At 53.9% G+C, this 23,753-nt stretch overlaps 7 protein-coding genes across 7 annotated transcripts; 4 read left to right on the top strand and 3 right to left on the bottom strand.

Moving 5' to 3' along the window:
* Positions 1-426: 426 nt before the first annotated feature.
* DSM5745_09539 (uncharacterized protein) lies at positions 427-3,542 on the top strand (the record flags this gene model as incomplete). The annotated part of the gene is made up of 8 exons (XM_026751555.1): positions 427-937; positions 1,011-1,117; positions 1,169-1,325; positions 1,378-1,713; positions 1,764-2,153; positions 2,849-3,108; positions 3,143-3,348; positions 3,398-3,542. 8 exons carry the CDS (start codon positions 427-429, stop codon positions 3,540-3,542), a joined length of 2,112 nt encoding a protein of 703 aa, XP_026599903.1.
* A 617-nt stretch (positions 3,543-4,159) lies between these two features.
* On the bottom strand, positions 4,160-5,638 carry DSM5745_09538 (NAD(P)-dependent alcohol dehydrogenase; the record flags this gene model as incomplete). Its single annotated transcript, XM_026751554.1, has 6 exons — positions 4,160-4,240; positions 4,304-4,375; positions 4,428-4,478; positions 4,532-4,831; positions 4,896-5,359; positions 5,428-5,638. 6 exons carry the CDS (start codon positions 5,636-5,638, stop codon positions 4,160-4,162), a joined length of 1,179 nt encoding a protein of 392 aa, XP_026599902.1.
* A 2,850-nt stretch (positions 5,639-8,488) lies between these two features.
* Positions 8,489-13,874, bottom strand: DSM5745_09537 (uncharacterized protein; the record flags this gene model as incomplete). Its single annotated transcript, XM_026751553.1, has 7 exons — positions 8,489-8,665; positions 8,712-8,909; positions 8,958-11,258; positions 11,308-11,996; positions 12,214-12,485; positions 12,848-13,520; positions 13,667-13,874. 7 exons carry the CDS (start codon positions 13,872-13,874, stop codon positions 8,489-8,491), a joined length of 4,518 nt encoding a protein of 1,505 aa, XP_026599901.1.
* Positions 13,875-16,541: 2,667 nt separating this feature from the next.
* Positions 16,542-18,205, top strand: DSM5745_09536 (uncharacterized protein; the record flags this gene model as incomplete). Its single annotated transcript, XM_026751552.1, has 6 exons — positions 16,542-16,637; positions 16,688-16,889; positions 16,935-17,022; positions 17,073-17,422; positions 17,470-17,655; positions 17,703-18,205. 6 exons carry the CDS (start codon positions 16,542-16,544, stop codon positions 18,203-18,205), a joined length of 1,425 nt encoding a protein of 474 aa, XP_026599900.1.
* Positions 18,206-20,001: 1,796 nt separating this feature from the next.
* On the bottom strand, positions 20,002-21,407 carry DSM5745_09535 (HSP70/90 family co-chaperone CNS1; the record flags this gene model as incomplete). The annotated part of the gene is made up of 3 exons (XM_026751551.1): positions 20,002-20,723; positions 20,794-21,066; positions 21,128-21,407. 3 exons carry the CDS (start codon positions 21,405-21,407, stop codon positions 20,002-20,004), a joined length of 1,275 nt encoding a protein of 424 aa, XP_026599899.1.
* A 445-nt stretch (positions 21,408-21,852) lies between these two features.
* DSM5745_09534 (uncharacterized protein) lies at positions 21,853-22,287 on the top strand (the record flags this gene model as incomplete). Its single annotated transcript, XM_026751550.1, has 1 exon — positions 21,853-22,287. The coding sequence occupies one exon, from the start codon at positions 21,853-21,855 to the stop codon at positions 22,285-22,287; it is 435 nt and encodes a 144-aa protein (XP_026599898.1).
* Positions 22,288-22,722: 435 nt separating this feature from the next.
* DSM5745_09533 (peroxidase) lies at positions 22,723-23,728 on the top strand (the record flags this gene model as incomplete). Its single annotated transcript, XM_026751549.1, has 2 exons — positions 22,723-22,832; positions 22,900-23,728. 2 exons carry the CDS (start codon positions 22,723-22,725, stop codon positions 23,726-23,728), a joined length of 939 nt encoding a protein of 312 aa, XP_026599897.1.
* Positions 23,729-23,753: the final 25 nt, after the last annotated feature.

Genomic DNA, 23,753 nt, shown 5'->3' with positions numbered 1-23,753 from the left:
TCCATGCATGGATACGTCTTGGGCCTCTGTACCTACAGTTCAACTTGTTCAAAAGTCTCTGCCGCCTGTCTGCATAATTCACCTCGACCCACCAACTGTCGGATGGTTTTAGTAGCGCAAAGTGACTCTCTGGTCAAGTGGGTTGTCCACGATACTCTATACTCGGCGGAGACCTGTAGTCATCTATCAACCCAATATCCAGCGATTTCTCTTTCTACTGGAACTACAGTACTAGCCACTATCAAGCCGCCATAGTGTGTTTATCCAGCCGAAAGTAGTTACCTGCAACTGATGAGTCAAGGGGCGACTGGCCGGGATTGACTCCCAGCAGCCTAGAGGAAAAGAAAAAGTTAAAGGGTCGAGTCATTCCCTCGCCGCGTTTTCTTCGATTGTTCAAGGTTCGCCCATCTTCCTCGACTTACAACCATGGGGTCCAAGTCCAGCAAGAGCAAACCGGAAGCCAGTGTGGACGGCGAGGCTGCACTGACGGACTCGCGCGCAGTGAAAGCAAGCAGTGGCCCGCAAAGCCAGGACAAACTGGATGCGGACGCAAGGTCTACCGACCTCGAGTCGGACTCATCTCCTGGCTCGTACGCATTGTTGGAAGACCTGCGCCTATCGGACGCTGGGGGTGCCCCTGTCCCTAGTTGGTCTCGGGTCTCTGCAATCCTCCACCACTCGCTAGTACAAGCCATAGGAAAGGTGCGAGACGGCGTCAATCCCGAAACGCTGCAGGTGCTTGTCGAGGAATATGGGCGGATTGTCAAGCTTCCTATCGCGTTCACGAAGCCGGGTGACGTCCTGCAGTGCGCAGAAGACTACAGACAATGGAATGGCGGCCGAGACAAGCCGGACTCGGAGACTAGCCTTGTTGTGTTTCGGATGGAGAAGGGATGTGGTTTTGAACAGGAGTGCTGGTCTGCTAAAGCTGTTATGTGTGAGTCATTCCTATTTCCGTATATGGTTGTCTTGCGAGGCGCGTTGGAGAATACCGGTAACCGGTCTTGCAGCCATAATCAAACACAGTCGGGAAAAGAGCCCTCCCAGTGCTGGGCTTCATGGGATTCTGACGGATGGATTGCAATGGGTGTTTTTGTACTTTGGTGGGAATAACGAGGTTCGAGATTGCTTTGTCTCCGTCGATGCAAGGCTAACTGGAGCTGGATAGTGGTCTGAAATCGAACTGCAATGGCTTGATGGCCATCAGAAGGCTATTGTCAGTCAGGTCAGCAGCATAATGAACAATGCGGTTTCGTTTGGCCTGTTGCGCATGCAAGGCTGGTATCCGTTGTCATCGGCAGGTGTTTCTTCCCAGGTACATAGTGGTTAGTACTTAAGCTCCTCTCCCAAATCACCTCAAGCTAATTCCTCCCGAAGATTCCATCATGCCTTGGTCTGAGAGACTCGAGCAGAGGGCGAAGGACGTCTACCGCGGCCTGCATCACTCCCCGGACCCCGAATTCGAGGCCAAGCTGAAGGACTTCATCGCCCGTGCCCGCCAGGAGCGCGATGCCGAGAACCAAGAGCGAGAGAGGGCGGCTCAGGAGAATAAGAAGAAGCCGGCGGAGAAGAAGGACTATCCCACCAAGGCCGTGACGGACCTGGACCCCGGCGAAGTCCATGCGATCTTCGGTCTACAGGACGACAGGGAGAGTCCCGCCGATATCTGGGAGATCCGTCCGGGGGAGGAGCGCAAGCTGTCCGAGCACGCCAGTAAGTTCTTGTCCTGTCTGTTCACAGCTAGGATCTAACTCCGCGATCAGAGAAGATGCTGGCCGACCACGATCTCCTCTTCAACGGACGAAGGTGGAACAAGGCCGATGTCGAGGCCGAAATCCGATCCCGCATCGCCACCATCCTTGTCTCCATCTTAGCAGAGATGAAACGTCAGGATCTTGCAGGTGCACATGGACAGGCCGATCACCGCTCCTCGGCCCAGAGCAACTCGTATAAAAACCTGCACTGGCAGTACGAGACCGCGCTAAGTATGCCGTGGAAGCTTCTGGACGGCAAGATCTACGACCTGAGCGGCCAGCTGGACTACTACTTGCTGTACGGCAGCCACGAAGAGCTCGAGACCAACCTCGTAATAGTCGAGGCCAAAACCTTGGGCGGGAGTGGTCCTTGCGTGTACCAGGCTCTCTCCTACATGGGTATGTGCAGATTTTTCGTAGCTTGTCCAAGGTACTTCCTTGGTCTGGTAACAGAGGCTGACACTTACACTTAGCGATGCTACACCATGCGCGCAAGAAGACAGGGCGACCCGTGAACCCGATCTATGGAATAGCGACAGACAGTTATCTGTGGACTTTTCTACGCCTCGATGCTAATGCGAGGGTAAGACTGCCTCAGGACCTGTTTAGGCACCCCTACCCAGCGGCGTTGATAGAGTCCCTTGCTAACTGACTATGCCCGGAGCAGGTCCTGTACCATTACCTGTACACCAACGCGAACGATGGCGAGAACAGGGTTGTTTCGTTGCTGCATAGGATTTTGGGACTGGCCGCTGAGCTTTGAGCTCTCTCCGGTATCGAGACCAAGTAATGCTCGGACTTCTCAGGCCACGGTCGAGGATATGGCGGATGGGGCTGATGTCTGGATCACGGGAACCCGGTAGCCCTAACTTCCTTGACTCTAAGCCATCTGCCTGGTCTACTAGAACTACTATCGGACAGTAACAAAGTCGTTGTCGGATGAGTAACCGGCAATGAATCTCTATATGCCCTAGTACTTCTGGTGTGTATACATGCGACCGATGCACCTAGGGAGGGTATCTCCTAAACAAGCCCTAACCACGCAACGCCCCAACCACCCCTCATCAACCCATCAAACCCACAACCAACCAAAGAACCCCCCATCCATGCCATGATCCAATCACTCCCCATCAACCGGAACCGCCACATCATTCCCCACATTCCCAACCCTCCCCCTCGTGCCCCCCAGACACCAACAAGTCCCCGGCGTCTGGCCGCCCGTCCCCTGAACATTAAACGTGGCCCCGACATCGCTGCGCCCCTGGAACCAGTTCATCGTGTTGCACAGCCCCAGGCACTCGTCGAAGGAGGACAGAACGACCGACGCAAGGGTCTTCTTGCTGCTTCCGCTGAAGTCGCTGTCGTAGTAGATGCGGTATTTCTTGGAGCCGAGAGACTGCGTTGTGAGCGTGTTGTTTGCGGTGGGGCAGGGGGTGGAGGGGGTGGAATCGAGAGAAGGAGAGGAGGAGGAGCTTGAGGAGGAGGAGGGTGTTGCTGAGGCGTATATCGTTGTTGTCGTGGCGTTGTTTGGGAGGTCTAAGTCCGAGTCTGCGTCCGAGTCTGACGCCGAAGCTGAAGCTGCCGTCTTATCTGAGTCTGTTGCCCTCCATTAGCATCACATTTACTCTACTTAACCTCAGCAGCAAACTGAATCAGACCGCATACCCCTCCCCGACAACCCAACTCCCAGCCCAACCGCCAACCCCGCAATCACCAGCACCGCAGCCCCGAGCACAACCCAATACCACAGCATTTTCTTCTTCGGCGGGGGCGGCGGTAGCTCCATAGATTGCGAATATCGATACCCCGGCCCCTGGCCCTCCAGGCACACGGTCTCCAGGCCCGGCTGTGTATGCCGGGCTGGCGCGGCCTCTTTGAAGGAGTCGTCGACGCTTGTTTGCGTTTGCGTTTCAAGCTGGGTCATGCTCATTTTGGTTGTGGTTTGTAAGATTCATCACCGAGATGGAGGAGAGAAGGGGGAAAGAAAAGGAATGTAATGGCGCGGTGGGTGGTTAGAAGTATCTAATGCGTGAACGAGGGTAGCTGCCGACTGCGTCAAACTCCTGGGGCTATTCAAGAATAGATTGGAGAGCTTGCTTGAAGAGGTCTGATAGGCTGGCTTTTAGCCTTTGAAACAGGGTCTACCTTTCCCCTGCAGATGGGTTGATGGTTGTTAAGCGCCGGCGTGTGCTGTGCCGCTGGGGCGGGGTCCCAACTACATCAGCTAACCAAGAGGCTTAGGCAGGGGCCTCATTTGAGAACTAAGCCAGCTTGGCGGCACTTGGTCTTTCCTATATCTACTTATTCACGAAGCCCGGCTACTGTTTAATTGGTCAGGATGCAGTCCGCATAGGGATATCAGCCCTAGCCCCGACATCTGGGACGGACCTAGAAAATAGAAAAGACTATACATCCTTCCACTTGAGAACAGCCTTGACCACAGACCCGTCATCTAATCCAGCCAATGCCTTTTTGAAATCGTGCGCCTATCATTTTCGGTCAGTCCTGTAGCCAAGAGCTGGAACAAGAGATTGGGCTGATGAACGCACCTCAAAGTAACTAATTAGCTTGTCGATCGGGAACCGGCCCTCGCGGTACCACTGGATCAGTTTTGGAATTGCCTGCTCGTCCGTTAATTTCTGTTGTCCTTCGCAACGGGGGCTGGATACTCACCTCGCTCGGTATACAATCGCCCTCAATACACCCAATGACGGCCCTACCGCTCTGCACATATCTCCGTTAGCAGAACCCCATGTTCTTCAGTGAAAATGACATACGTTGATATGCTGGACCACGCTAACCCCCAGCTCATACTGCATCGGCGTGACCCCAATAAGCACAATCTTCCCCCTTTGCCTCAGACTCTTCAAGCCGTCCTCAATGAGCGGAGGCGCCCCCGTCGTATCAATAACTGTCGAAACGCCATTGGGGAAGATCTCGCGAAGCGCTTTGTTAAGGTTAAACCCCGGCGGCGACGTATCGATCGTATGCGTAGCGCCCAGCTCTTTCGCAAGCTCCAGCCTCGACGGAAGACGATCAACGCCGATAATCGCTTTGTGAGGGTGAAGGGCTGCAGTCTATGAGCATGACATTAGCATCCCATCAAAAAGAATCAGAGACTGAGGTGGAAGGAATGCCCACCATCAACGCCGCAATTCCCACACTCCCCAACCCCAGCACAACAAGCACCGTATTCGCATCCGGCCGCGCAACATTCTCAATCGCCCCCATCCCCGTCTGAAACCCACACCCCAGCGGCGCGAACAGCGCGAGCTCGTCGTCGCTCTGTAGCAGGTCCTTCGCGTTCACGATGCATGCCCCGTCGACGATGCTGTACCGCGCGAAACTCGACTGCCCGAAGAACCGCGAGTAGACCTCTTCCCCGTCGCCACTGTTCCCGTTACCGGTAGAGGATGTGTTTGTGTTGGTGATGGTGACATGCCCCTTCCGCCCGCCATAATTCTCCTTCGCGAACGCGTCGCAATAGCTCGGGTGTTTTTCTTCGCACTGCTCGCATTTCCCGCAGCTGTAGAACGATAGCAGGACTGGATCCCCCTCCACCACGCCCGTGACGTTCTTGCCGACTTTGCGCGCGTACCCGGATCCTGTGGTACACGCTTGTTAGCACTCCCCCCTCTCTCCCCCAAATAGAAAGAAACTGTGGCAGACGCACCCTCATGCCCCATAACCTTCGGATACAAAACGCCAACCTGGCCCGGCGGCACCGCAGACAGCACAATGTCGGTGTGGCAGACGCCGCTCGCGACCATTTCGACCAGGACCTCGTTGTCGCCGGGGGCATCGGAGACGGCCACGTCCTCCAATGCCCAGTTTAGGGCTGTGAAGCGCGGGTCGCGGGCGATGATTGCTTTTGTGGCTGGCATTGCAGCGGTTTTTCCTGGAGATAGGGGATTGTTAATTGAGAGGATGAAAATGGGAGTTGGAGAAGACCCCTCACTAGTGTTGCCTACTCCACCTGCTCGGTTGACATGGCGGGGTGACAGTTACTAGGAGTGGGGTGGTCCCTGCGGATGATATTGATTGTTGATTATTGAGGGTCATGGAATGGTTGCTGATTTGTTCATGAACTATCCATGCAGATGCAATGGCCATCTACACTACTTAGACACCCTATTCTGCAGAGTACAATGGATCCCTCTAGTTCACGAGTTAAGACGATGGATGGATAAGCTTGCGGATCAGCAGTATAACAAGCGGAACTATCCCGCTGTGTATCCGCGACATCAATGAATTGGACATCACGTCAATTGTTTTTGCCATAAAATATACGCAGCTAAGGAGACTATGTAGGTGATTCCGCCCTACAACTTGGGTACATCAAGCCTATACCACTGTCAGCAATCCAGACTCTCATCGGACCAAATCAAAGGGGAGAAAGGACGTACTTGATATGCACACTCTTTGCCTCCGTGTATTCCAACAGCCCATAAAGCCCGAGTTCGCGTCCCTGCCCACTCGCCTTGATCCCCCCAAACGCCGTATTGACCTGCGGCAGGAACGGCGAGTTGACCGCGACGCCACCGCACTCCAGGGCACTCGACACGCGCAGCGCGCGGTCGATGTTCGACGTATACACGGACGCTGGACTCGTCAGCACTCACTCCCACATATAACAAGCAACGGAAGGGGGAGAAAAGCATACCAGCAAGCCCGTAAACGCTCCCGTTCGCAAGTCGAACGGCCTCCTCCTCCGTCTCAAACTGCTGGATTACCATGACAGGCCCGAAGATCTYCTCCTTCACAATCGGGCTCTCGGGGTCCGGGTTGACGAAGATAGTCGGCTTGATGAAGAAGCCCTTGTCGCCTTTTCGTTCGCCGCCGGTCAGCAATGTAGCGGTTTTCTTGCCGATGGCGATGTAGGACATTATCTTGTCGAATTGCGCTTTGTCGACGATGGGGCCGTACGTTGTCGTTTTGTCGAGCGGGTCGGTGCCCATGGTTTCGGAGGTAGATTCGAAGACGGACTTGATGGCTGCCGTGAATTTTTCGAAGAGCGGTTTTTGCACGAGGACGCGGGATGTTGCTGTTCTTGTATCAGTTTCTGTTCTGGTGAAGACAAGGGGGATGGGAAGGCTAGGGCTGGTATGGATATGGAGAGACGTACCAACGCAGACCTGTCCCGAGTTAAAGAGAAAGCCGCAGACCCTACCATCATTAGCCCACTTCACTCGACACCACCGCATAGTTCAAAAAGGGAAAGCATACCCCCCCAAAGCCTTCTCAAACTCCACATCCCCAAACACAACCGCCGGACTCTTCCCCCCAAGCTCCAGCGTAACCTTCTTAAGATTACTCCTGGTCGCCAGCTCCTGCACAGCCCGTCCACCCCCAACAGACCCCGTAAAACTGATCTTCGCAACCCCCATATGCCCCGCCAGCGCCGCCCCGGTCTCCGCACCCCCATTCACAATCTGGACCACGCCCGCCGGAAACCCGGCCTCAACAAACAGGGCGCCCAGCGCCAGCGCCCCAAACGGCGCCTTCTCGCTCGGCTTGAAGATAAAGCAATTCCCCGCTGCAATGGCCGGCGCGATCTTCCACCCGATATACAGGAACGTTGCGTTCCAGGAGGCGATGCCCGCACACACGCCCAGCGGCTCGTGCCGCACGATCTTGTACACCCCGTTGCTCTCGGGGTAGGACTCGCCGGCGAGTTTGTCGGTCCAGCCGGCGTAGTCTGTTCATGTATCATCAGCTTCAGGGATCGTCAGAGGGATTGGGATTGGGAATGGGTAAGTGGACGTACACCTCCACACCTCGACCATATGCGCGATATCAAACTGCATTGTCGGGGAGACGGGCTTGCCGGTTGGCAGGGACTCGAGGATCGCTAGACGCTCTGCATCGCGCTCGACGAGGTCCGCGAATCTCAGCATGCATGCTTGTCGCTGCGCGGGGGTGAAGGATGCCCAGCTGGTTTTGTAGGCGGTTCTTGCGGCGGACACGGCGGTGTCGATGTCCGCGGGGCTGGCGGCGTGGGCGGAGTGGGGGATTGGGGATTCGTTGTATGGGTTTATCACGCTCAGGCGGGTGGGGGATGTGCTGTCGATGTACTGTCCACGAGACGAATTAGCGAACGTTAGCTGGTGGGTTGCTGGTGGTTAGTATTCGTAGGTATGGGTGGCCCACCTGGTTGTTGATGAACAGCTGCGTAGGGAAATCGGGGAGGGATGGGGTGGCCATTTTGACAACAAGCAATGCGCTTGAATGCGACAATCACTCGAGATTCAAAGATTGTAAGACGCACCCGTGTCCTCGAGGCATCGTCGACTTATAAGCAGGCGTGTTATACTAAACGCTTGGCAGTGGAACGAATTCCGCGCCGGTGCAGACGCCGTTCCGCTCCATTCCGAGCCATCTTATCTGGTGAGACAGCAGTAAGGAGCTAGTAATGGAGTAGGCTAATATACTCTGCGTTGATCAGGCCTGGATAAGGGCGAATAGCCAATTGATCCGGAAATGTGCGGATGTAGGACTTGCTAGGACGCGAAGGTGCCATAAGCTGACGTCCATTCATGTAAGGCCTCCTTTTATATCTGATTAGTGATAGAGGCTGTTCCGTACGTTGAGTAATGAGTTGAGGTCCGGAGTATTCGCGGTAATCCATGAGCGTAGATGGGCCCATCCTCATATGTATATCAACACGAAACTACCTAAGCACCGCTATGATGATTATGTATATCCACCGAAAACACGGCGTGGCGCCAGATCTATTATACAACCCCAGCCTCCGGCTCTATATCGCTCACACCCTCCAGCCCCTCGTCCATAGCGTCCGGGTTCAAGTTCGCCACATCCGGAGCTACCCCTTCCTTATCTTGAGTGTCATGCGAGATCGACTTCCACCCGAGCGGCTCGGACTCTTCCTTGACGTATTCGGACATGGGGAACTGACACAGTTAGTTGGATGATGAGATGTTTCAGACGGGGACATACGTAGTGGTCGTTCTTCTTCATGGTGACCACCCACGGCACGTTATCGAAAGTGACCGCGCGAAGGCGGAAGTATGTGTTGTCTGGGATCTTCTTGACCTCCTCCACGAAGCGGTCGAGATCTGGTGTTGGGACGCCGTTGACGGCGGTGATGAAGTTGGTGGGTGAGAGGCCGTACTGGTATGCCGGGGATCCGCGGCTCTGCGTTCATTAGCATGTATTATTAACAAAAATGGTAGGCGAACATACCCTTGCGCTGACATAGATTTCGCTGTGCAGCTTGGAGATCTGCTGGCGGACGGCGTGGTGTGGCCTCTGCAGCACAGCACCACAGAAAACGACCGCTCGGTCGGTCTCTAGATCTTCCGTCGACACAGTAGGCACCTGGATCTTCATTTCCTCGCCATTGCGCACAATCAGCGCCTCTAGCATCTCCTTCTCGTACATGATGTCCAACTCGGACACGCGAGTGATCAGCTGTCCGTCCAGTGTGAGGATGATATCACCCTCCTGGAAGCTGTCGCCTGTCGACTTGAACTCTGGCGGTGGGCAGTCAACCTTGCGCACCATGAACAGCTGGTGGCGAGCCGGGTTGGCCTTGGCCACCTTCTCAATCCACTCATCCGAGACTCCCATGATGCGCGCCTGGCTCATCTGCACAACGTAGCTCTCCATGTTCAAGATCCGCAGCTTCGGCAGGACGCCTTGCTGGATTTTGCTGACAACCGGCAGCAGCGATGGCGTCGCGAATCCGAGATGGTATTCAACATCCTTGTGGGAGTTTGGCGTACGTTCACCAAGGTAGTTCAGCCAAAGAGATTGGACAACGCCGTCTTCGCCAACCAGGACACCGTTCGAGCATTGTCCACTCAACCCGGTATCTACAGTCACCGCGTCAAGGTTGATCGCACGGTACCTCGGTGCCGAAGCGTTGGCCGGAATAGAAACCGTCGTGATATCAGTTACAGCCGTCTTGGCAACCACGATGCGGAAGTTCTGGTTGAAGCCGACAAAGATAGTGTCCTGTCCTTGTTTGATAAACTCCGTGCTGAGCTTTGCGCTCTGGACAGGGGCTTGTACCAGGGAAGGGTCGTATTGGATGATACAGTAGTTTTGCAAAGGATGAAGGAAGACGACCTTCGCCGTGACAATGATCGAGTCGGCGACGGTCACGTTGATATCGCAGAGGTTGTAAGGGACGATAGCACGTGAGACAACGACCAAGCCCTTGTCGGCATCGACGACAAGACCAAATCCAGTCTTCTTTGCCTGAGGGAAGCCATCCAGCTTCAACGGCATCGTGCAGGATACACGAACAAAACTGCGCACAATCTCAGCGGCGGCGGGCTGGCTCACACCATCAAGCTGGATGAAGTCAGCTTTTCTTGGGACCGGCGTCACAGCCTTGATGGGATCGGCAAGATCAGAGAAATCCCAGAGGCCGCTCTCGTCGTTTCGGACCGCCAGTCGCATCTTCGGATGCCAATGGCGGTCGATGTACACAATGCTCGTTCCGCGAGTGTGTAGGTCGCGGATGTGTCGGTACGAAATCACGACGCGAGATCGATCGGGAATTGTCTTCATGACCTCAACAAACTCATCGAGATTTCTCGTTTTTCGCTTATCCACAGAATCAATAAGCCATCCCGAGAGGGTGTTTTCCAGTTTGAAAGAGCCCGCTGCTTCACACACATAGACACCCTTGGTTGCAATGGCGTAGAGTCGCGCCTGTTGGTAGGATAGGTTATGGAACGTTCCGCCAGCGACGGTTACGAACCGGTCAGGCGTAATAGCATGCAGGTCGCCGACATTGCATTCAACTTCCACATCTTGACCGCCTCTCTGTACCAACAACTTTACCGACTGTCCGACGCTGGAATCGAGGATGTCGTCAAGACGAACAAACTTGGTGAGTAGCTCCCCGTTGACCTGCAAGAGCACATCTCCCTCCAGGATCTTTCCATCCGCGGGGCCTTCAGGCAGGATGATCTCAGCAACCAGCATGCTCGTCTCAGTGGGAGCCGCCTTGCGCACCGCCGCTTCCCACTCCGGAGTCAAGCCCAGACGCCGGCACTCATCAAACGGTTTCAGAATCCACTGAGTCTGAATGGTTCCACGAGTGACTGGTTCTCCGCGACGAATGCACTCCAGGGCCCTGAGGGGCCTGTCCAGCGGGAGAAAATAATCGGTCGCGGCTCCGTCTGCACGACCACCAGCCTGCAGGGCAATGGCATTTCCCTCAATATTGACCACCGGACTTCCGGAACTTCCGCCGCTAGCTGCAGCGGCGGCCTGAATATAATTGGTGTTGAAATCACTGTAACCCTCACCATATTCGGGCGCATTCCGATCAAGTCGACTGATGACACCAGACAGGATGCTCAGTTTTTCTCCCGCATCGTTACCGACAACCCGGATCTCCGAGCCCACGCGAGCTCCATCGGGCTGCAGCTTCAGCTCTCTCAGTTTCATGTGACGGATTGCTTTGGGGTCGAACTTGAGCAACCCGAAATCGTGGACGGGGTCTCGATACACGGGGTAGACGTCGCACTATCATGTTACGTTAGGTCTGGTCATACTCTAGGCGTACGAGACTCACCTCCTCATGGTTATCAAAGATGACGTATCCCCAGAAGGGACCGGGACAGACAACATGTCGGTTGGTAAGGATATATCCACGCTCTGCATCAACCACAAATCCAGTAGCCTGACTGCTCATCGACAGCTCCGTGTCGAACGAGCAAGTCTGACAGAAATGGATCGAGACGACACTCTTGACAACCTCCTCAATTGTAGCCTGCCACTCCGGCGAATCCGCCTGCGTCGGCCCGATCGCCATCAACGGGCCCAGATCTTCTTCGTCCTCCACATCGTAGACGGTCCCGTTGGCAGGGGTAGAGTCGCCAGGGGTGAGTGTTGAGTTTTCGGGCTTCAGATGCTTCACCGGCCGCTCCGCCGCCGCGGAGATGGAGTTGCGCTTGCGTTTCGCGACGCCGTCCCCATTCATATTCGTGGTTGTATCGTTCACGGTCCCGCGGGTGTTAGGGTCGGAGTCCGTGGGCAGTCGGGAAAGCGTCGACCGGGTGGGAGTTTTGCTGGTAACACAGAGATCGGGCGTTGCTGCGGCGGCTGAAGATGACCGGCGGAGCTGAGTCGGGGTCGGTTGCCAGCGCGCAAAAGGGGCGCGGCTGAGCAGGGTCGGCAGAGCAGTTTTATTTGAAAAATACCGCGAGAGGCTTATTCTCGACGAAAGCGAAAACTGACGCTGACAAGATAGCGCGGGCAATGCTGCAGAAACAAAAGGCGCAGCAGCGGCGAGAGCAGAGGTGGAGTTAGTAGCAACGCTTGGGCACCTTCTGTTGGCCAGAAGCCAACAAGACATTCACAAGGCTCCAGCAAAAAGACAAGAGCAAACAGCAAAGGAGGTCGGACAGCGAGAGGGCAATAAAGGAGGGTACTGGACTGGTTGAGAACGAGGCTGACGACAAAAGTCAGGCGAACTCACCTGGGTCGGGAACCTTGAAGGCCCTGGGCGGAGCCCGAGCAGGCGCCGCATGAGCCTCAATGATTGGGCCATGGCCCCCTCCTCCTGCAAACATTGTCAGGCCAGATGACCGAGCTTCAGGGATACGGACGAGCCTTGCTCGTTTTACGTGCGAATAATTATGATTCTGCGAATGGGATCCAGAGTGACATGCCCGTCGGTCTCGCGCACGGTCCGCGTACATGAATTCTGTCAAGTTCTCGACAGTCAACGACTGCTGCACAAAATAGATGCTATGTACAAATCTAAGCTGCTCTTCTAGGTAGATATTTCAACCGTTCAAATATCCTGTCTTCAGATATCCTGCTCAACTATATGTCAGGAGGCCAAAGTCATATACACTTTTGACCTAAAAAGTCCCGGCCGTACAAACCAAGTATAGCGAGATATGCACAGATAGTTGCCCGGCGCGTTGCGTCGTTAAGGACGTGAGTCCCGTAGGGTACGACCGAATGACGGAGTATGACCAAAAAGCCTTAAAGTTGGGCCACCAATTTCAAGAGGCACCAAGGCGCAGGACTTCGGTATCCCAATATTCCGGCGTTCAAGTTGATTATTCCAAGCGTGCAAAACGCGGTCCTAAAGACTCGCTCACACAACGTTTTCAGAATTGGGCGATAGGCCAGGTCCTCCATTCCCTTGAGCAGCAGGTTGATTGGGGTTCGTTGTCCCTTGCGCAGCATTCGGGAACAACTGGTTCAACTTGGTGTAGAGGTCATTGATGGCCGGCAGGTTCGGGGGCGGTGTCATGATAGCGGGTGCTTGAGGGACAACGCCTCCAGACTTTTTGCCCTTGTCTGCCACAGTAGCGAGGTACCCGAGGTTGGCTTGCAAACGGCGCATGCAGTTAACGTACTCGGGGGCCCGTTGTTTGTCGGACGATTCCGAGGTCGGCGACGGGTTCGATTCTTGGGATCCCTGCTGGGCTGGAGGACCGCCTGCTTTGCCTGACGTTTGTAGATTGATCGCTTCCTGTAGCAACATCGAGTTTATCTCCAAAAGCACCGAAACGCGTTCCTTTTCCCGCGCCAATGCTGCCGGCGACTGGACTGCTGGGGATTGAACGGCCGGGGCGGTAGGTTGAGCCGGAGCCTGTTGGGCCATGACCGGTTGCTGAGCAGGTGCCATCGTCTTCGCCAGGCCCGTAGTCATATTCTGCTGGAAAGTCTGCGCTTGAGTCGCGGGGATGTTCGCGGAGGTTGTTGGTTGAGGGAAAGCACCGGTGACGGGAGGCTGGGAGAATGGGGTCGAGAAGTTCGCGTGAGGTCCTAAAGGCACAAGGCAACACGTCAGCGGCTTTTATTGCATTTAATGACGTTCGAGAACAAAAGCGCGCTTCCACCGCCGGGGCGATATTGCGCAATGGTCGCTGCTCAGGGGACACGAGAAAAAGAAAATAACAATGCAAGCGTACCTGGTGATTGTTGGGTAAAAGCCGGCGGCATCATAGCTCCACCAGGTTGCAGTGGTACAGCACCGAAAGACGGCTGAGAGGGGGCATTCGACTGGGGAAAGGAGGGCATCTGATTCGGATAGTACGGAAACTGCTGCGGATTGCCCTGCGCAGGGACAGGGTAGCCCGGGTTGTGCTGCATTGGATAGCCGGAAGCGTTGGGGTCCATTGTAGTATCGCGGACTGGAGCCTGGAGTCTTGGAGGCGCAAGATAAGAATAGCGCGTTTAATGATAAATAACAGTCGTTAATTAAGAGTCCCGTTGCTCCTGCGGTGGGCGGAACCCGACTCGACGTCGAAGCGCGTACGGCCGAACAAAGGGGAGACCAGCAGATCGTCTGACTGGGGGTTTCAAGTAGAGAATGCAGGAAAAAGAAAGTCGAGTTGATGATTGGTTGCAGAACGAGCGATGGTGTCAAAAAGAGTGAATCAGCCTGATAGAAGAGATCGGGGCAAAAGAGATTTGCTGGTCGATCAGCCTGGGGCCGTTTGCGCAAGCAGACTAATGCAATGGGCTTGCTCGGGCGATGGGAGACGAAAGAATGAATGGGCAGATAGTTTACAGCATAATATTGGAGATAGTGTACAGTTCGGTCAACAGACAATAATGGGCAATGAGCAACAATGGGGAATCTGGGTAAGAAAAGTGCGGAGGGTCAGGTGAGCCTCTTCGTGGCTGTCTGTGGTATTGTGACAATGTTATATATACGCCTCCGTACTTTATGCTTATACTTTATGCTAAGACAGCTGTGATGACTGCGTATCAGGGTGTATATATTACATACACTCATCCACACTCGCAGCTTCAGCTCCTCCTTCCCCGTCTCTCTCTTCTGTCATCGTCCTCTGCATCGTTTTCGGCCTCAATGCAGCAATGCGTCAGGCAGGTTGCCCGAGTCATGTTGACTTTCTACTCTTGACTCTTTCACATCGGAAAACTCAGTGCAACCGCTCAATGCATAGATGGCAAGGGTGACAGTTGATCTGAACGCCCCAGAACCTTGCCTTGCACTGGTACATACCTTTTCGTAATCTGAGGTGCTCGAGCCTTGAGGACCCGTTGGAACACTAGCGTTGAAGTACTTTTGCTCTCCTTGGCTGTTCCCACCGTATGATAGGTAGAGAGGCTGAAAGCCGCATCCTTGCCATCCATGACTGTGGCGTTGTTATCAAATATCCATGATCCCTACGATCAATCGCGTGGCAATCACCTATTTTCTGCTCAAGAATACCCTTCGCGAGCCGGTCACTGTCTCAATGTTATCAAAATGGGGCTGAGGTCCCACCTCAATACGTTCGACCCTCTCCACGAGATTCCTCTGCGCACTGCTAACCGGTTATCAGAGGAATCTCACACCAAGGCCGAGATCTTGAATTCAGTTCACTGTCCTCGGAGGTCTACTCTCGGAGAGATAGGCTTTTGTCCGGCTGATCCGCCACAATGATTGACGCGACCAGTCATATGTCTCCAGTTAGCCGATATGCATAGTTAATTGTCATGCATACATCCAACGTCGACAGATCAGACGCTAGGGCTCAACGATGAAACAACCATACAATGGGTTGCTTGATTTTCCCTTTGCAAGACGCAATATGTTCGTCACGTAATTGCGCCCAATTGCTCCATCGCTACTCGCCCGGCAGGCAATTTCCTCCAACAGTTGGCAATCAACATTGTCTTATGTGAACGATCGGCGGGCTATGGAAAGCCGGCTCTTTCATTTGATAAAATACTTCATCATTTTGGTCAGAAATAAGCTTTGACTCTGCTCAGATTCTTTGAAGGACTAGCCTTCACTGCATCTTTCGGATCATACAGTTCCGCCTCCGCATATCTCTCTTCGAGTTTCTCGCCGTACCCATGTGGATGCCAGTCTCGCGGATATGCCGGTTCTCATTCCGGTCCGCTAACTTGATGTCCGAGTTGCTCTAGATTCACGGAACCAGGTCAGGTCTGCGCGGGCGTTTTCCCGGGGTTTGATTGACGCTTTGTTCTCGTTCTCCAGGTCAGTGGTCGCGAAGCAAGGGTCCATCCAAGATGGGACATATCATCTATGGGAAACTCTATTAACCCAAGATGACACGAAATAATAATGTCAAAAGGCAAAATACGCTGGAAGGAGTCGATGAACCTTGAATCGACATGTATTGTTCCGCTTCTCCGACTGTGAGTGCCTGAGACCCGTCGGCCCTCATGCGCATTCGATCTGATGGCAAAATTGGAACGAGACCACCTTGCTCGAAGTCAGCAAAGCGTGCACTACGGAGTTCTTTGCCCCGATATACTCGCCTCTCGAAAACATCATTTTGAAACCCACTCTTTAACCTTTGACGACTGCAGTGTAGCTCTGTCCGCGGCTATACCTCAATCTCACACGTTAGCGCTGGCTATGCAACTGGTCGAAATACCACTGGCCTCTAAGCCTCCACAATGCCAACCCCGGTAGATCCTCAGTGCGGATGTAAAAATAAATCTTGGGTGCATTAGTCTGGGGCATCAGACGCACCGAGGTTCCATGATCCTGGTCTATGGACCCCCAGAGTCCCGCCAAATTTGCACTATTGTTGTGGCAATATCCTTATTCTAAGCTCTCGCAGCAGGCAACGATAGGTAGTCGACACTCTCCTTCCATCTCGTCTCGCCAGAAGTACCAACTGTCCGAGTGCACGAACCTTATACAGTTGTTTATCTCTTCTATGGGCGTCTCGCCATGCTATAACGTGCGGAGACCAAAGACTAATAGTGGGTATTAGGATTGAACGTCGTTTTTTCTTTTTATCACCATTTTACTTGTTGATACTCGTTTCGCGTCTTCTTAAGGCGGCCAGATCCTCTATGCTTTCTTCTCAAATCCAGGCTATTCCAACATCAAAACTTCTCTACAAAGTTCTCTACTGGGCATTCTCACCAGCTGGCTCAGTTATCAATATGGTACGCTGCCATATCAACACCGCGGATGCACAAGGCTGACCACGTTCTAGTCCCGACGCCCACCCTCAATGGACGGGGCCTTGAACAGCCTGGCCTCCCATCATTTTGCACTACTCTATATTGACGAATGTGGCAAACTGCGCTTCGAAGCCTCCCCGTCGATTGCCAATGACGCCCACTCAATACTGTCCTCGGAAGTGACCCAGTTATTCCTAAAGGCAGTCACCGGGTCCGAGAATGGGAGCAGGGCTGGTAAGTAGCCCATACCAATTGTCCAAGAAATAGCTGACTGTGCAGGCTCTGAATCTAATCTCGACCTGCGAACTGGGCGGAGTTCGTCCTCTCCAGATTCTCCTACGTCCAACTCTAGCCCCAGTTCCTTCATGTGAGTCTTCAGACTGCTTGAAAATCCTATCAGACGTCTAACAAACCTAGCTCTATGCCTCTAGACACAAGCCGGAAGCGCAAGCGAGGAGCACACGAGTACGTGATGCCAATGAGCATCACCTGTCATCCGCGAACCATGCTTTCAGTCTCGAACGAAAGCCTTCTGCAGAAGTACTACGAGAAGGCATTTGAGGCTCTGCAGCAGGTAAACTGTCGCATTCTAGCCAAGGCCTATATCAGACTTGTTGAACCACGGAAGCAAGTGAATTATCCATACAACGGCCACAAGGTCGTTGCCGGTGTTTCCCAGCAGTTTGATCCTGAAGAGACAAGACCTCCCTGGTGGCCTGCGAGTGCGGGAGTGACGCATAAAGAACCAGACCACCTCCTGAAGCCGGGTAAGGCTTCCAAACGAACTTCTCATAAGCAATGCTGATCATCGCAGAGCGGATTCGCCTCCTCGTCTACATCCTGTGCGAACTCCGTGATAGCCACGGCATCTGCGTCGAAAAGCTCAGGGAAGCCGACCAAGCCATCCGCCGCCAAATCGCGCCCCCTGAACGTCTTCAGATCTTGGATGAGATCTACCGGGTCCGCGGGGAAGAAGAACGTTACCTCGAAGGCCGCTCCGGTATGCCGTACCTTGTCGTCTTGATGCCAGTCACTAACACCCGGCAGACGCCCAAACAGTTGTATGCGTCTCCCGCGTCCATCTTCCAGACATGCCAGACACCCAAACATCTTTCTACTCACCAGCCAACTCAATACCCATGTCCGACACATACCGCGATGACGTCCCGAATCTGGAGTCTCATACCTCCGTCTTCTCTTCTTCTCTTTCAACCGGTGACACTCTTGTTCGACGAGAGTACGCAGCAACTCCAACCCCCATCACCCCCGTTTCCATGCCGGCAGCCTCAACTACCTGGGAGACATATTCCTCCACGATCCCAGTTTCTGCCACATTACCACCAATCAACCCATCCATAAGACACCCCGGCACAGAACATACCTCCCCTTACGCTCTTGAGTATCCCACACCACCGACGTACGGCTACCACCAGCCGGCACCAACCCTTGAAATGCAACCGTTCTCTATGGGTTACGCAAACATCCCTCCTCATCATCTCTCTCAGAGTGTCCCGCACAATGGCCACCAGCCATACTACTTCGACTACTAACCACGCTGGCTCCCTTGTACACTACTACTTCTGTACTATATTCGCCCGGTCTTTCCATTTCTCTTTGATTCCTTGGCGTTGGTTTCGGAATCGTCCAATGGAGACACCACAGCATTTCCTTGTTCTGGACTTCACGTTGTTTGTCTTTCGTTTCCTACTTTCATCTGGTCTCGGTTTCGTTTCGCGGGGAGTTGGCGGTTACTTGCCATTTTAGCGTGATGTAAAGGAAAGAGAGAAAGGGATGATCTCATCCCTGATGTATAAAGTATAGAGTATGACAGATATGGAATAATCGATAATATATAATGATCACTCACCAGTGCCTCAATGCCAATAGCTATACCTGCCATACTTACTAGTCAAGTGATCTTCATACCTCTCTCACTTCCACTTCGAATATATCATACTCGCCATCTCAAGTGCATATTCTACTCTAACAAGTCGGGTGCCTACTAACAATAACCCTCCACTTATCCGGATGATCCAGCTCCCCACCAAACAAATGCCTGTGGTCGCCATCGTGGCACCCCTCCATAATCACCTGTGCGCCGTCCGCAATGTTACCAAACGACGGCAGGGACCGTGGTTCTTCGTCCTATTATTATCAAAAGTTAACAATAATCGCATCACCACACCCCTTACCCAGAACTCAGACACATCCGATGTCCTTCCGCGTACGGGTATGGGTAGAGTCAACCTTGGAACTCACGTCATTACACCAGTGGATCGAATCCTGCCATTCACAGCTGACGCACTTGCAGGAATGGTGGTCGAGTCTGGGCTTCCCCTTGATTTTATGTAGGTGGACGATGTCGTGGACGATGCCTCTCCTAGATGCGCCGAGTTTCCAGTCGTTGTAGCATGTTAGTGTGTGGCGTTGTACTCGTGAGCCTCGGGGGCGTTCGGGCTCGGGTCGATGGCGGCGTTGTTGAGATCAGGGGTGATTTTGGAGGGGGTTGGGTTCTGGATTTGCTTTGTTAGGGATGGATTTGGGATGGGGGAATGGGTGGGAATGGGAATAGGACGTACAGCTGCAGCTGTCAAGACGAGCAGGGAGATCATGGTGGTGGCTAGGAGGCGCATTTTGGTATATCTACCGTGGTTCCTAACTAGATGGAAGTAAGCTTGGAGATGACGGGATTTGATAATGCAAGGCTACTCTGCAGAGAGGATGGAGCATTTATGTCGCCTCGGTGCTACCGTCCAGGGTAATATTAAAGCTCCAAACCATGCCCAAGAGAGAAGGCCGATGGGGACATATGAGTGTCCCAGGCTTTGTATGCAGTGCATGTGCTGTGTTTAACACCTTTGAGGCTTCTACAGTTCAAGGCAGCTGGGTTGTTCTCCAGGTGTCGAAAAAAAAAGGCCAGTAGTACAAGCCGCCCTCGTGATGGCTTTGTACAAAGGGTAACAGGGTCACAAGTAGTCAAAACTACAACGGCAGGTTTGTTTCAGAAGCTTTGGCAGTGGACTCTGCCTTCGACACTGGTTGTTTGTTGGACTTGAGTTGATTCATATGTATTCTAACTCTAGTAGCGGAGCTGGAGTGACTTGATGCGCTGTACTTGAGAGCCATCTGGTGGTGTGATGTTGATGTCTATGCATCGCAGCAGCGCCGGTTCTTAGGGAACGTAGCTGCGGTTTCTAAGTCGTGCGCGCAGCTGCACTCGCAGGGAGAAACCGGCGTAGCCCAGGGCACCGTGAATGGGTGAAAGCACTAGCCGTAAAAGAGCTCACCGTGGCAGTTGGTCGACCAAATCGTCCAGATAGTGTCTTTCGTGGTCATGAGTCGCTGTTCATCCCGCCTTCGTCTTCCTCGCCTTGATTGCAGCGATAAAGTCCTTGCTCTTCTGGCTAGGAACGACGTAAATCTTCACCAACTCATCCACAACCTCCACATTACTCCCGCTGAGAATCTGCAGGAGCGGAAGCTTCTTGCCCGCCTTGATAAGGCCACCAGTGTGCGTATCCATGTAGCAATCCACGTTCTGAATCGTATATTCCTTCTTAGTATCCCACGGCAGCGGGAAGATATACTCCAGATGGTCCTCAATAGACGTCGCCTCCGGGAATCCCTTGATGAAATCGGACTGCGCGTCCATCGGGTACAGCAGCACGGTCGGGAACTCAAGCGTACTCTCCGGCGAGAGCGGGTCAGGCGTGAGTCTGATATTCGCGTCCTCCATCTCAGGCGGCTGACCGGTCTTGCGGGTGCGGATTTGGCGCGCACGCAGGGCTGTGCTCAGTAGCAACTTCTCCTTCTTCGTCCGCTCGTCCTCGGCTTTGCGTTTCGCAGCTATCCGTTCGAGAGAGGCTTTTCGGTCGGCGATCTTGGACGAGACGGTTTGGAGGGGTTTGTTGTTTGGGTCGAGCGTCAAGCCGCGGGCAGCAACGTCTTCGGCTTCAGGGATCTTGTCGAGCGCATAGAGCGCCATTGCGGAGCGGTAGTAGGCTTTGACGTTCTTGGGGTTCAGCTTTAGGACGGCGGCGCAGTCGAGCGTCGTTGAGCGGTAGTTCTCTGCACATCATCACGTTAGCCAACGTATCTGGTCATACCTAATGACCTCCCAAACAGGGTATTGACGTACTCAGCTCCAAGTTGCACAGCGCCCGGTTGATATACGACGCCTCCTCGACCTCCCGCTGCAGCCTCTCCTCCTCGTTCTCATCCTCAGGCTTATCCCACTTCTGCTCCTTGGACCGCAGCACCGCAAGGCCCTTGGTATAGTATTCCTTCGCATCGATCCACCTCTTCTCCCTCGCCGCTTCGTTGCCCTGCTCGCGGAAATTCTGCGCGACGTCGCCGCGCGTTCCCTCGTTCTGGAGCGCACGGAGCGCATCTAACATGATATTCTCGCCGTCTATCCGCGTATCTGTCAGTACTCCTCTTATCCTCGTTTCGGGGAGACTAGGTGAACTCACTCTCATCCCCCGCCTTGCTAATATCCGTCATAAACAGCGGCGTCTTGTTCAGGATATCCGCGAGCTCATCTGTCGTATGCGACTCCACGGCCGCCATAGCGGGTGGAAGCTTCGGCCCCTGTCCATCCTGCTCTAATTGCTTCAGGCGTTCTTCGTTTCCGGGGACGGGCAGCTCGGGGCCTGCGGTGGGCGGGGTCGTTGGTTGCGGGGGAACGGCGTTGAGGTCTAGCGACTCGTCGAAGTCGTCGGGGAGTTCTTCGATCCGCGGATGGGCTGACATTGTGACTATCCGACGGTTCGGCCTGGTCTAGTTCCTGGCGGTTTGAGCAGTGATGGCCGTGAGGGGCTCGTCGGAGTTTGTATGATGCTTGGGAGAAAATTTGAGGCAAACGGTGCAAACACGTGGGGGAGGGCTAGCCCTATACAGGTACAACGTATACAGAGCAGAGTAGTAGACAGAAATGATCTGTAGATGGTGCTAGACTGGCCATTGCTTTATTGTTTCACTACTTGGTACTGAGAGTAAAGCTTGGTGTACTCTGGTGTTATAAGGTGCATGCAGATGGCGTTTGCTGCGGCTGAAGAACTACTTCTTTGTCTCCGCGACAGATATATATCCAGATGCTAACCAGGGCAGCATACAACCACCTCTACAATCTACTGATCTACCACTCAACCCATTCTTCTACAAACCAAGCATCTACACACCTACATCTCAAGGCAAAATGACCCCCTTCACGATCTCCGCCCTCCGAAACCTCCCCTCCCTAACTTCCGACCAAAGGACAGCATTGATAGACTCCATTGCCAAGAAGATGACAACGACCATGATCACAGTCTCGCAAGAGATCGAGAACGGCAATCTAGACGCCGACAACACGGCCCCGATGCACAAATTCATCAGGGTCATCCTGCGCCACGACCGTGCACACCAGCGGAAACTCGAGCGGAAGGTCGAGCGTTACCAGCGCCGAGCGCGACTCTGGCGGGCGGAGCGGCGGCGGATACAGAGCGAGTTTGCGGAGATAGTGCAGGTTTTGCGAGAGGCTTTGATGGAGAAGACATCGAAGGGTTCAAAAGCGCGGCCACCGCTACGGCCGAATTCGGGATCGGGCGACGGTTCTTGTGGCGAGTTGGGCGAATCAAAAAGCGCACAGTAAGAATGGGAAATCGAGACTGGGCCGCGATATGGAGCCGGTTGTCCGTTGTTTGAAGGGGAAGTTCCGAGGTTGACTGGCGTTTTACGGGGGTGAATGTGAGATGAGGTTTCTCGGCCGGGTGTTGGATTTCGCTGGTCGGGTTTTATCTATCGGTGTCTGCAGGAAGAAATACAGGGGTTAGAATCTGATAGAACTGAATTTTCGCATACCTCGTGGCCTTATCCTTAACCATCGTATTCAAGCCAGAATTCGAGAGTAGTAGATAACCGGAGGGAAGAACCTCGGTTTGACGTTTTCTTGGATTTTCGGGAGGCCGAGGCTCCACCGTTCTCGCAGAAGCGCATGTGTTGGTCGCCATCCTGAATACCTTCATATCTTCTTCTCTTTCTCCTCTCTTCTCAATCACCTTGATATCCTCCAAACCGTACCTTCATCATGAGCACAACCGGAGATTACGACGCCGTCCGACGCGACATCGTCGGACAACTGAAGAAGCCCAATTACGATGACGGCAGCGCAGGCCCCGTCTTCGTCCGTCTTGCGTGGTTCGTACCCTTTCTCAGTGACATCGGATTTTCCGAACAACGGGTGCTAACCGATTTGCGATCCTAGGCACTCCTCCGGAACATACGACGCTGCAAGCGACACCGGCGGCTCCAACGGCGCTGGCATGCGATATGAAGGCGAAGGTGGCGATCCCGCAAACGCCGGTCTCCAGCACGGCCGGGCCTTCCTCGAGCCCGTAAAGAAGAATCATCCCTGGATCACATACAGCGACCTGTGGACGCTCGCGGGCGTCGTCGCAATCGAAGAGATGGGCGGGCCCAAAGTCGCCTGGCAACCCGGCCGGACCGACTATGTCGACGACTCCAAGATTCCTCCGCGCGGGCGATTACCCGACGGCGCTCTGGGCGCCGAGCATCTCCGCTTTATCTTCTACCGTATGGGCTTCAACGACCAGGAAATTGTATGCTTGACGGGCGGACATAATCTGGGCCGGTGCCATTCAGATCGGTCGGGGTTCCACGGTCCCTGGGTGAACAACCCGACGCGGTTCTCGAACCAGTTTTTCAAGCTGCTGTTGACGATGGAGTGGAAGCCGAAGACGTTGGAGAACGGTGTCAGTCAGTTTGTGTATGTTGATCCCGAGGCGGAGGACGACGAGGAGCCGCTTATGATGCTGCCGACCGATGTTGCTTTGAGGGATGACCCTGCGTTCCGGCCTTGGGTAGAGCGGTATGCGAAGGATAAAGAGCTGTTCTTTGATCACTTTGCGAAGGTGTTCGCGAAGTTGATCGAGCTGGGAATCAAGAGAGACGAGACCGGGAAGATCACAAACACAGATAACGTCAAGGGAGGTTATATCTCTGCGCCGAAGAAGAGCGATGAACCAACTGGGCCTCCACGTCCGCATACAGCTCAGCGGGCTGCTAAGCTGTAGATGGTGTGCTGGAGTTCGATGTCGT

This window comes from Aspergillus mulundensis, assembly GCF_003369625.1.
Source record: "Aspergillus mulundensis strain DSM 5745 chromosome Unknown scaffold_12, whole genome shotgun sequence".
Taxonomy (NCBI): domain Eukaryota; kingdom Fungi; phylum Ascomycota; class Eurotiomycetes; order Eurotiales; family Aspergillaceae; genus Aspergillus; species Aspergillus mulundensis.
The sequence above is the reverse complement of the archived record's forward strand: the minus strand, read 5'-3'. Positions and strand labels throughout refer to the sequence as shown.